Source organism: Haplochromis burtoni, unplaced genomic scaffold (assembly GCF_018398535.1).
Source record: "Haplochromis burtoni strain Fernald_Lab_line unplaced genomic scaffold, NCSU_Asbu1 Contig_84, whole genome shotgun sequence".
Classification (NCBI taxonomy): Eukaryota; Metazoa; Chordata; class Actinopteri; order Cichliformes; family Cichlidae; genus Haplochromis; species Haplochromis burtoni.
This window is the reverse complement of record NW_024582445.1, coordinates 1,828,791-1,841,113: the sequence shown is the minus strand read 5'-3', so window position 1 is coordinate 1,841,113 and position 12,323 is coordinate 1,828,791. Positions and strand designations below refer to the sequence as shown.

The 12,323-nt window shown below is 38.5% G+C and overlaps 1 protein-coding gene across 1 annotated transcript in view; it reads left to right on the top strand.

Moving 5' to 3' along the window:
* LOC102305675 (glutamate receptor ionotropic, kainate 3) overlaps positions 1–12,323 on the top strand; it is a 95,395-nt gene that overhangs the window by 70,817 nt on the left and 12,255 nt on the right. Inside the window, exons 10-12 of the mRNA XM_014334606.2 lie at positions 1,517–1,720; positions 6,763–6,986; positions 11,513–11,631. Of these exons, the coding sequence (XP_014190092.1) occupies positions 1,517–1,720; positions 6,763–6,986; positions 11,513–11,631 (547 nt within the window). The remainder of the gene's footprint in view (positions 1–1,516; positions 1,721–6,762; positions 6,987–11,512; positions 11,632–12,323) is intronic.

The window sequence follows — 12,323 nt, the reverse complement described above, 5'->3', positions numbered from 1 at the left end:
ACTTAATGTGTTTTTCCCCTTACATTAATTGTTTGCACTCCATTGCCTGTAATGTCTCTGCTCAGGCCCACCTTCCTTCCCTTTCTGTTATGCACGCCCATGCTGCGATTGTGAGCATAGAACTGGTATAAACACTTTGCTTTGAGTTAAAACCTTGGGGAATAGCAAGAATTGGAAGGCTAGAAACAGATGGTAATGACTTTCTCCCTTAACATGCAAACTTTTTGATCAAGTTAATTGGACAACTTGAGCAAAGTTTGCTGCTAAGCACTTGCTCTCGGAATGCATTGTCATCAAGTATTCATAACTTATTATTTATTTAAAAGGCCATCCCGATTGTAATGTCCAAGTAGCTTCATATTTTGTAGACAAACAAAGATCTTGAGCATTTACTGAACACTTTTACGGGCATGTAAGTTTAACTAGGATGCGTAAAATAAATTATTGCCTGCTTGATACTCGGGTTGCTTTACACCTTCTTTTACAGACAACTGAACAGAATTATAAGTGTAAATTTTTTATTTATTTTTTTCCCCACTCTATGCTTTTAACACCTCTCATTTTCTCCTAAAATAACTTTCTGGGGGACTAAAAGAGTACTGTGACTTTTTTTCCCCTCCCCCTTCTTGACTACATCATTTTCTTTAGTGCTCTACCAGCTACAGCTAAGGGAAAAAATATAAAGAAAGGGGTCACCTTCGATAGAGAATCAATTACCCTGCGTCTGAGCTCAGTTTGTAAATTATACATCTTGCTATTGGAGGCAGTAAAATGTATTACAGCTTTTGCATAAATACACCAACATGTTTTGAAATGCACAGTGAGATATGCTCGTCTATCTGGCAGAGAAATGGTAACAGGCACTAAATAAAGGAAATCATTTATGAGCGGTTCTGCGTTAGTCATTGTCACTGCAGGCATCAGCTCAGTTGCTCTTCCTTGGAGGTTGGTGACAACTGATGAAGGCAACACAGTGGCTATGTTCCATTACACTGCTGCATTCTGTTCCTAATCAAGCTTTTATACAGCTTAAATTATGAGCATCCGGGCAGGATATTACAGGCCAGTAAAGAGTGTCAGCTACCTGACCATAAAATAAACGGTGCACCAGCTATATAGGTCAGTGAGTGGGAGACAGTAGGTTTAGCTATTTGAACACTAACTAAGCTCATTGGTAATATAAATATTCCTTCTGTGTGCATTGCCATCACCATAACAATCACTAGATGCTGATATAAATACCTGCAATATAAATTTTTTACTTTACATTACCATCTTGTTTTAGCTCGGGTTCCGTTTCTTTAATACTTCAATGTAGGAACAACCTCAGCCTTCTTTCATATTTTACCACTGCCTATATCCACACTGTGTACTTGAATCTGCTGTCACTGCCTGTTAAATGCAACAGCGACTCGTCAGCTCAGATCACTTTGCTTCAATTAGGTTCATGTGCTGAAACAAATTGAAAAAGCTGACCTCACCATTGCTTTTCATTTGATCTTTTTGGTCTGAGCAGGAGGAGCCATATGTCATGCTTAAGAAATCTGACAAGGCGCTGGTTGGGAACGACCGTTTCGAAGGATTCTGCATCGACTTGCTAAAAGAGCTGGCCAACATCCTGGGCTTCACGTATGAGATCCGTCTGGTGCCTGATGGGAAATATGGCTCCCAGGATGACAAGGGCCTGTGGAACGGCATGATTAGGGAACTTATAGAACATGTAAGTTTTACTCCTTGTTGACGTCTTTTTTTGACCAGAAGCATTATATGCTCATATGTGCATAATAGATATATAGCTGTAATCTTTAAAAGACAAAACAAAACAATAAAAAAAAAGATACGCCTACCAGAACCTCCAAAGCTTAAGACAAAATGAGGTATGTGTTTAATAGAAGCAAAAACAATCAAATTTGTAATTTTATAGTGGTTATGAACCAGACTATTTTTTACTTGTAGGGAGTTTTTAACAAGAAATCATTTTATTATCAAAGTGTAATGATTTAAACTTTGATTTATATGCTCCAAACAGTCTTTCGCATCATCATGCGCACTTACAAAAGCATGCCATTGAGCTGAATTACAGGTTATGTCCTCCATGTGGACAGTGATATAGTTATGATTGAGTACAAGTCACAAGGAGCCTACAAAGCTGTCAGCTACATTTATGGCACAATTATGTCAAGGTTGCCTAAAAGTTACAAGTGTGTTGATGTCATTTAGTAAGACAGGCCATTTTGTTCAGCTGGATAAACCACAGATCTAGGATGAGCACGTAACGCTGCATAGATTCAGGGGAACACAATGGCAATCATCTTTCTGAGGGATAGCGACCAATCGTAGCTGTCTATGTCAAACTCAAAGCCTCAGTGGCCATGAAACTGCTTCGCATCGAAGCGATGGTGGCAATTCTCTGCTGGCATTTCATAAGTGTCCCTGTCAGTGCTCTCTCTTTGTCCTCAGCCCCATCGGGTCAGCGCTGTACTCAGCTGAAAACTTGTAATAGCTTAAGTGGCATTTAGTGCAGGGAATCGTATGGCAGGAGTCAATGGCTTGGTGCTGAAAGGGTTGGAAAAGGTGGGCTCCCACTGCAGCACTTTATTTCTCCGTCCAAGCTTTTTGCTAGATCCGTGTTGATAACAATAACCTTTAGAGGAACAAATAGATTACCAAAGGGAGAGACAGCTGGCACGAAAAGGAGATGCATGACTCCATCATTAAACAACACATACGTTATTGGTGCATTCTTTGGTTTCAAAGAGAGGACTCACAGGTGGCCACAGAGTCTGTTCATCTGCTTCCAGCCAAATAAAAATAAAATAAAAATAAAAAAAAAAAAACAGTGCAAAACTGTGGCATCTGGTGATTACGACCTTTGCACTCAGCTTAAATATGAACATAAGCTGTTGAACACACATAAACAGCAATGTAACACCATTTAGTCTATAGCTACAGAAAGTGAGAAATTCTTAAGTAACAGAGATTGGAAAAAGGAATAGATTTAAATGCTTTTATGATGCACACATACGGTCTATTTTAACCTTTTTATATCTATTGCTTTTGTAAATAGCAGCAGAAGAGGAGATTGGAATCTATACTGCTGGTTATTGCTTTTACTGCTTCTTATCACATGGCCAAGGATGCAAGACGATTTTTTTGTGGATTTTTAGTCAGTTCTATTTTGTGGTCTAGTGCTTTCCTTACTCCACTGGTATGGATAAGCTGATCGTAATTCAGCAGACCTGAAACGTAAACGTTAAGGCAAGCTCAAGAGATCTGACCCTGAGATGATATGGGAGAACTGTAAGGATACAGATTTCTTCAAACTATACTGCAGCTGTATTTTTTCTTTGCTTTGGGTCAAACTGAGACATGCTGTGCAGAAAGTTTCTGTTTTTCTATACATGCATTGGAAGGAGGATATTTCTATAAAACAGATAACAACAAAGAATGTTTTCACCTCTTCTGTTTCTCTCTTAACAATGAGATACAGAAGGTAGCTGACATTTTTTATCTTTTCTCTGTGTATTTATAATTACGTTATGTTAGCCCCCCATTGCTTCCCCTCTTGTGATACAGATAGATAAGCTGTATAACAGTTTATTGCGGCTTAGCGAGATAGGGTCTTAGGTAGAAAGCAGGGAAAATAGTTGGTTTTGAGTGATAAAAATAGCCATGAAGCACGAGACTTGTACTTTTATTGCTATCAGCTTTCCCACTGTACCCTCAAATCATCACTGCATTGCATAATTGCACAATTGTCTGTTTAAGTGAACAAAATGCAAGTTTTAGTGTTAAATTCATTCATCCCTGTAGCTTACAGAGATTTTCATGTGGCAGAAATAGAATAAAACCCGTATATATTTTTTAGTATGAAAATGAAAGTCAGTTATGATTTACTCGCCACAGAATTGGAGACTTGAATGAGAAACTGCAGTGTTGCCAAGTGCAACGATTTAGCATTGTGTAACATGTAGCGCTTTATTTTCCTCTGTGCAGTCACAAAGCTCACTGCAGTGCCAAAGGGCATTGTTTAGAAGGTGCTAAATGATGCAACAGGCCTTGTTAAACTTGATTTAGTCACAATAGATGATCACTTTAATCATGCTGTGATGCAAATGTTAAAGGCGTCCTTAACACATCATTTGTTTCTGTCATGGCAATTAATCTTTGCTTCGACAGATACACTGGAAGATTATAGTCAGCCCACTTCCTCTTTGTCTACATTGCTACACAGTTGATTAGATTTATTGCACAAGAAGTAGTTAGCCTATTTTCAGTTAAATAACACATTTTCCAAGGACTCAAAAATCTTATGATCAGCATATGCTAGATGGACAGGTGTCATTTTGATTGCTAGTTATTTTTATCTTTAGTTTTGTATTTATTTATTTATTTTTTATGTGAGACAGCAGCGTGATATGGTGGTGACAGTGACAGACCCATAGCTGCAAGGACAAAAGTTCAGCTGCCACAACAGCAAAAACATGTCCTGCCTGCCAAGGCACCCTTGAGTAAATCACAGTTACACGCCACGACACTCTGAACCTTCAGCTGATGCAAAGTGACAGTTTCTTGATTACACCATCCCTGCCTCATAATTAACCCTTTGTATATTTCGAGACTACATTGTATAGTATAAGAGGTACATCTATGCTCATGTGCTTTGTATGTATTTCACTGTGCATTTATTTTCTACTAGCGGTTTTTTAAATGCATGTAAAAGTGGCTAGGCATACCGTATGTGTTATCTTCCCTCAGCATTCCTATATCAGAAATTGCCGCCTGTTATCTTCAGTAACCATTGCATAGTTCAGAGGAGGGGGTTTCTGCAATTAGAACCCACTCTACTGAAGCAACACACAGTATGCACTTCTATCAGCTCTAAATATTTCATAAAAGGCAGAGATGCACCAGCTGTGAAATTCAGAGCCCATATTGATAGTCACGTTTGAAAAAAAACCAAACAAACAGTTTGACCAGAAGCAGACATGGATCTATTTATTTTTCTCACTTTTTCCATGCACTGGAAACAAAGAAAACTTCCTGATGAACATAAATCAACTTTTTTTAAAACCCATTCAGCTTTACGCACTATCTTTAAAAATACAGTGAGCGTGAAATTGATGTGACACAAGAGATAAACATCAGCCACTGCCATCAGAAAACATCATTTTGTTTGCAGATAGGCTGGTGGCAGCTAACAAGGACGTTTGCTGCAACCAATTATCAGTGCATCCGTAATTAAGAAAAAAAAAAGGTCAACATGGCAGCAACATATGTCCATCCTATGCAATCCTTATAGCCCACTATAAAATGCAGATATTTGGTACTAAAAGCTACATCCAAGTGTTTCATCAAGAAATAAAATGTTGGTTGTTCAGTTATTACTAGTTAATGACCTTTTAGTGTGCTATATTTATTCATTTGCAAAATACCAGTAATAAATAGCTACAGACTAAGACTGTTATGCACTCTGCGTTCTGTGTACATTCAGTGGGCTGTAAACATGTAGATCATGATGGTTGTAACTTTATGAATCCTCGAGGCTGTTAGGTACAGAACACCACGACGCCCACCATCTGCAAACCAAGATAACACCAAGCCATGTGGCACATAGCAGGGCACTATCAGGTTGTCTTGCTTGTGCCCAATTTGTGTTGGTAAGCACAAAGCAGAACAAGGACAGGCGGCATGTATATTAGCCCTCCATAGGGATCTGTGGAATCGCATGCTGGCTGACTTTACGGTTGAGTGGCAGGTTGGTTCAAGGCAGTAGAGAAGAGAGGGAGCAGTGTGTGATCTACAAATTTGAATAGTTTAAGAGAAACAGCCGATACACAGCATGATGCGCTGGTTTTCCCATTTTTCTGTCTCTTCAGAAAACGCCACTGTGCATTTAACTACCATGGCGTGGACTGCAGGAGTATGTAATCCGCAGTGCCACATACAAAGGGAAAATGTTGTCATTCGAACCTTTATTTACTGCGATGTGGTAGTTTTCATACGAATCTGATAGAAGAGCTGCCTAGGACACAGAGAAAATTTAATTCATGTTGAGAACAGCCCCAAGATCCTTAGAGGACAACTTGGAATAAAAGTTGTTTTATGGTATCAACTATCAGCAAACATACCACAGAGTATGCTATATAATAGATAAGTTCCAAGAACAGAGAAGTCGAATGGGTGAATCATTTGGGTAATTTTCATTTCATTAGGTTTGCGTAGGTTTAGCAGGTTTAATTCACATAGGACTAGGTCTTGGAGTTTTGCATAAAGTTCCAAAGCAAACACGAGACCTAATTTTATTTTTAAAAAGCTGTACGGTGAACTGATGTATGAGCAAACTCTGGTTCTCTCCCACTGCTCACTATGTAGAAAGTAAAGAAAGCCTCCCCTTGTGAGCTGTGTCGTTTCTTGGAGGAAAGAGGTATTCGAGCGTGAACTAAGCAGCTGGTTTCATTAACCTCCTGTCCAGCCATGGTGCAGGGGAGCAGTGGGGGCTGTCAATACAAATGGTAACATCCAGAATATGTAGTCATACACATATAATAGGTGAATGCACCTCATCCCGACATGTTCAGCCTTGTTCACTGCATGACGCTGTATGGTGTCATATGTCATTCTTGTGACACTATATAAAGCCTCATAAATGGAACCCCATTTCATCTATTGGGAAAATGTGTCTACTTTGATATAACTTGATAACTTGATATAGTCAATAAATATCTATATAAATGTTGTGTTTTTTTTCCCCTAATACAGAGAGCAGACTTGGCAGTCGCTCCTCTCACCATCACTTATGTACGTGAAAAATTCATCGACTTCTCCAAGCCTTTCATGAGCATGGGCATCAGCATTTTGTATCGCAAACCCAATACTACCAACAATGGCTTCTTCTCCTTCCTGAACCCCATGACTCCCGACATATGGGTCTACATCCTCCTGGCCTACCTGGGTGTTAGCTGTGTCCTTTTTGTCATTGCCAGGTAAGTGCAAAAGTTACATGCTATTTCTCTGTGAGGTCTTCCAGTAGACATAGTAATTTACTCTATCATCACAGACTGGGGTTCGAGTACCCAAGCCAGTTCATCATACTGCGTTAGTTGCTGGGTAGTGATCAAGGCAGTTTTGTCTGCATGGGCTCTCTTCAGCGCAGCAGTTGGGGAGGAATACAAAAACCTCCAGTTGAGTTGCAAAGTCCTATTCAGAGGGCAATTTCTTGTTTCCTGTGTGCTGTCTTTGGAATTGGCAAAGCATCTTGAACCAACCCTTCAAAAAGTACTCATTTCGCCTCGAGCTAAAATAAGAAAAAATATATATAATTGTCATATTCAGCCATGCAAAAAGAAAAGAATATATACACCTGATGTAAAATTGCATCAGAGTAGGCTATTTATAGTTGATCACCAGCATTTACATATATTATAAATAATGAACTTCCAGGCTGGTACAAGTCAGTCACAGTTTTAATGGAGGGAGATTATCTGTTTGATTGGGTGAGAAGTATCTCACTTGTAAATTATTTTTTTTTGGTCATGAATATGATGAATATCTTTTTAGTGTCATTGTCTGTATTTCCTGCTGCTTCTCATGCAAAGTGGTGCTTGAGGAAGTTATAGAAAAGCGAGCACTGAAAGGAGTTCAGGGGCTTGAGAGCAAACAGCTGCACTCTATCCTCATTTGCTGTTGTGAGACCAAACAAATTCTGGAGTGGCTTCACATAAGTGCAAAATCATCTTAAATTGTTGCATCAAGTTTTTGAAGGCTGGCCTAGATAGCTGAGTCGCATCCCTAAAAGTGCGTCATAATTGAGCATAAAGCAGATGACAGAAAACAGAGAGGGGGCTACTCCAAGCACAAATAGGCCATTTCAAATGCTGGACATTTGCGTCAGTGTATTGTCATCGATATTAGGCAAATAAATATAACAAACATATTAGAAATATATGAAATACAATATTTATGATGTGAAGGATCACTTATTTATCCACAGATAAATAGCATATAAACTATGCTGTAACACTGTGCTGGAAAAATCGCCTATATATTAAAATTAGAGATGCTTTCTGAATATTTTTGCCTCACACATTTAAAACCTGAAGATAATACATCCGAAGAAAAAACATTGCCTCACCAATAAATCTGAAAATCTCTGTAACTTGTTGATGTGGATGAGCATTTATACTCTCACTGTCTGTTTAACACGCTTAACACACACAACTAAGCAAGTGTGTGGTTTTACACAACATATTCAATATGTAAAGATATCGTGGCTTCTTGATCCGTTTACATTTATTATACAGAGATATCCAAGGGATCTGAATAGTGATATCCATTCAAAGATCCACTAAGACCATTACCTGACAAAACACAGATCCTACTAAGAATGATTACCTGTGTTTCCAAAGCCTTTTATAGTTTATTCCTCTGTGCTGAGGAGCTCTGTTGTTTTTAAAGAAAACACATTTTTGCACTGGGTGACCTGTTCCTTCATTTCCATGAGCCAGTCTCACTTTCAATAAGAAATATCCCCCCAAATATGCAATTTACTTCTGTTGCCTAAAAACAAATCTCTAAACCACAAAATCCAGCGTTTGTAGGCAAAGATTGGAATCAACACTATATATGTGTTGATTATAAAACTGTTAGATTTTCACTAAGAACTTGGTCCTTTTGTGGGAATTAAATAAAAAATATAGACTGTTGTTAAAAAAATGTTACAATCCTTAGAACCACAAAGGTGTATTTAGATTAAATGTGCTACATTAAATCAGTTTGCAATATCAGCGCATTTTGCTTTTTTTTTTTCCTTGTCTAGTTAGTCTTGGTATTTGTGTGCTTCCTATGAGATCAACTTTATTTAGAGCTAATTGCAAGACATGTCTTTGGGTAAGCTTTGCTTGCCACATCGAATAAATCACAGATGCTGATTTGGTCCTCCAATGATCCAGACTGAAATCATTCACAGACAACAGGGAGTGCTGTTATTATAGTCTGAAAATAGATGTAATTTAATAACTGGCAGCACTAACATTTCAACAGAAAAAAATTGACAAAAAAGTTAAAAACTGTGCCGAAGTAGTATATATTTAGCAAGCTAATGTTTGTGAATGCAAAAATGAGGCTTTTGCTTTGTTACGTTTAATTACCAAGCTGTCTCCAGGTCATTATTTCTATGGGTATGCAGTTGGTCTAACTATATTCTTGGTCGTGTAGAAATGAAGTTTATTTTCCCTTATAGCCACATTATCAAACACTGTGGAAAGCAGTCGCTTTCTGCATTTGTAATGGTGGAAAATTAATGGTTATTTGGGACATGTGCATTTAGCTAAAGAAGGTACACGTATAACAAAGTGAGACCAAAATCTCTAATACTTCAGCCACTGTGTCATCCGTACACTTTTGCTTGGCTACCTACCAACTACAGCGAGAAAATATGATCAAAAAGTCCACATCAAGTGGAAGCATGGCCACAGGAGAATTTACAAAAAAATAAATGTTGTATTAGAGTTTCCCTTTTTACTAAAATCACAACTAGTAAATCTAATAACATATATCAGCAACACATGATGTATTGAATGAATCCAAAAAACTGTCGTTTGCAGTCCCTACCCGGGAGAGTACCTTGTTCCGCAGCATCACTCTACTGCATGTAGGCTGCTGCAAGTCTGAAACATGCATATGGCTCTGGTTGACAGCACAACCTTTTTAGACATTAGCAGAGAAATCAGGAGGATTGAATCAGTACTCTCACATTGCCTATGTAGGAGATGCTCTGAAATAATGAAAAAAGGCATTCTGGTTTTCCTTATTTGTGTCCTGTTTAAGTCCTGTTCGTGTGTATTTTGGCTGCAAAAATCTCTCCTATTTTCCAAGCCTCTATCACATATTACATGGCCAAGGCTTTCAATTTAAGATTAAAGTAAAACAAAATGAGACTGAAGGAATTCATTAAAATGTTAGAGAGCACCACATTTGTACAACAGCTGCCCAAGGCCTCTTTGATGTCTGCAAATGTTATTAAGGGCAGATGAGTCGCGAATGCTAATGGAAACACTTAAAGATAGTAACACTGGTGAGTATATGTGGCTGTTGTCATTTTAGTCTATGGGAAACAACACTTAGGCAAGATCACAGTGGGCAAATACAGTCTTTTAATGTTCATCAGTTCATATATCTGGATGCTTAAATAAGACTAGAATTAATGAATGACGCCTGGAAAAGCCTCTGTCTATTTCATGATTAACCATCGGTTCAGTTCGCCCTCAGATTAAAATAGATTGCTGACATATTAGAAAATATTTCTGTGCTGTGTAATTAGATTGAAGTCTATTAGTCTTTTCATAATATACATTCTAGTTAATTCAATCTTTCTAGATTATTCCTGCCATATCCCTTCAGAACAGAAATATGCAACCAAAGATTCAGTATAGGAGAGTCAGTGGACTGTTTTAGTTACTCATTATGTCTAATGCCATATTCTGCCACATTAGCAAATAAGACACGTCGGGGTAATGATGACACAATTCTTGCCACGAGCATGCCAGAATAAAATATAGTTAATATTAATACTTTTTCCCAGCCTCTGTCCTCCTGTGCAGTAAAGTTGCATGGGGTGGAGGGTGGGTGTCACAGATATGGAAAGTTGCATATGCTTTATGCTTTCATGTGACTTTAACAGGGGTCCTTATTCCTCACATTCTCAAACATGACATTTTACACCCTCTGAAAAATTGTATTTTAATGCTTCAATCGTCACCTTTAACTACAAAGCATGTTGGAATAAGTCAAGGGGGTTTCCAGAGGTAAGGCTTAAAAAACTAGGACCAGTGTATTTAAATTTTTGATGTGACATTTGATAATAGTTTGAAAATTTTTTTGCACCTATAAAACCATTCCAGCTACTGCATATAAACTATATTATACATATTTCACCCAGACGTTATGGCCATGTTCGTGGCCAAAATAACCGACCGACTCCGGAGTCCCCCATAGTGACTCCCCTTTGTTTTTGTAACTCATTGTTTTTGTGTTAAAGCCCACAAATCTATTGCTTGCATTATTCCTTTGTATTATTAAAAGTCTAGCAGAGAGCTACTCTTAGTGAAAAAAGGCCTAAAACTAGCTGTACAGTTACTACCCAGAATTAAGGCAGATGATGGAGACAAAATTCTAGATTAATTACTTAATTGATTATTGGTGTTGATCCTCAGCTTGACAGATGTTTGCTTATATGTTCACCAGATCAACTGTAGAGGCTAATAATCAGTCCAAGGTCGTATTTACAGCTTAATTTGCTGCTAATAATCAATTAATCGTGCTTTATGTAGTGCTTGTAGAGTTGCTCTCTAATGCATCATTATCTCTTTTACTCTAAACCAAAGATGAAAGTCTGAAATAGCAGTGCTATTCAACATTGTTCAAGAATGATGTAAAAGATATAATACTATTGTTCTTTGATCTTGTGACTGGTAGAGGTTTTTGACTCCTTTCCAACTTCTCTTAATCCCAGATTCAGTCCATATGAATGGTATGACGCCCATCCTTGCAATCCTGGATCAGATGTGGTGGAGAACAACTTTACCCTGCTCAACAGCTTCTGGTTTGGAGTTGGTTCCTTAATGCAACAAGGTAAGGCGGCGCACACATCCTCTTTCCTGTCAGAAACAATCCTGTCACCCCCACCCTCCTTTTCTCTTCACCACCACCTCCCACTTTCTGCCTCTTTAACTGACAAGCTCCATGATTTCCATTCCGTGACTGTTTCATAAGACATTTACCTGTCAAGAACAACTGCCGAGCTCAGTCTTACATGACAAAGGGAAGCTGTTGTCACCTACCTGCTGTTTAAAAAGGGAAGAGTATGTGCCAGGCACTTGTCAGAGATTGGCGGGTAAGGGTGGAAAACATCGTTGCATTTATTTCCACGTTACACAGTCACTGGCCCTGCTCAAGAGCTTTCTGAATGTTGAGGACGCAAAGGGTAAGTTGAGGAACATGTTTGACAAATGCCAGCTGTCAGCTATGCTCGAACTGGCTGCTGTGACGTGTTCAGCACTGCTTGGCTTGCGCTAAGAGTGGCCAGGTGTAGAGAATCCATATGCTTCAATTATAACTGTCCAACAAGTAGCCCACCAACTTATGTCACTGTTGATGCCTTATAATTTTGAACTCAGTCATCATATATTTTAGTGTCAGATCAAAAAGCGTATTGTCGATGTAATATTATTAAGTAAAAGCAGAGGGATATAAATAAGTGTTTGCTGTTAGGCCATTGCTAGGTGTCCCTGAAAGGGATAGGTAGGCAAATAAAGGCCCAGAAA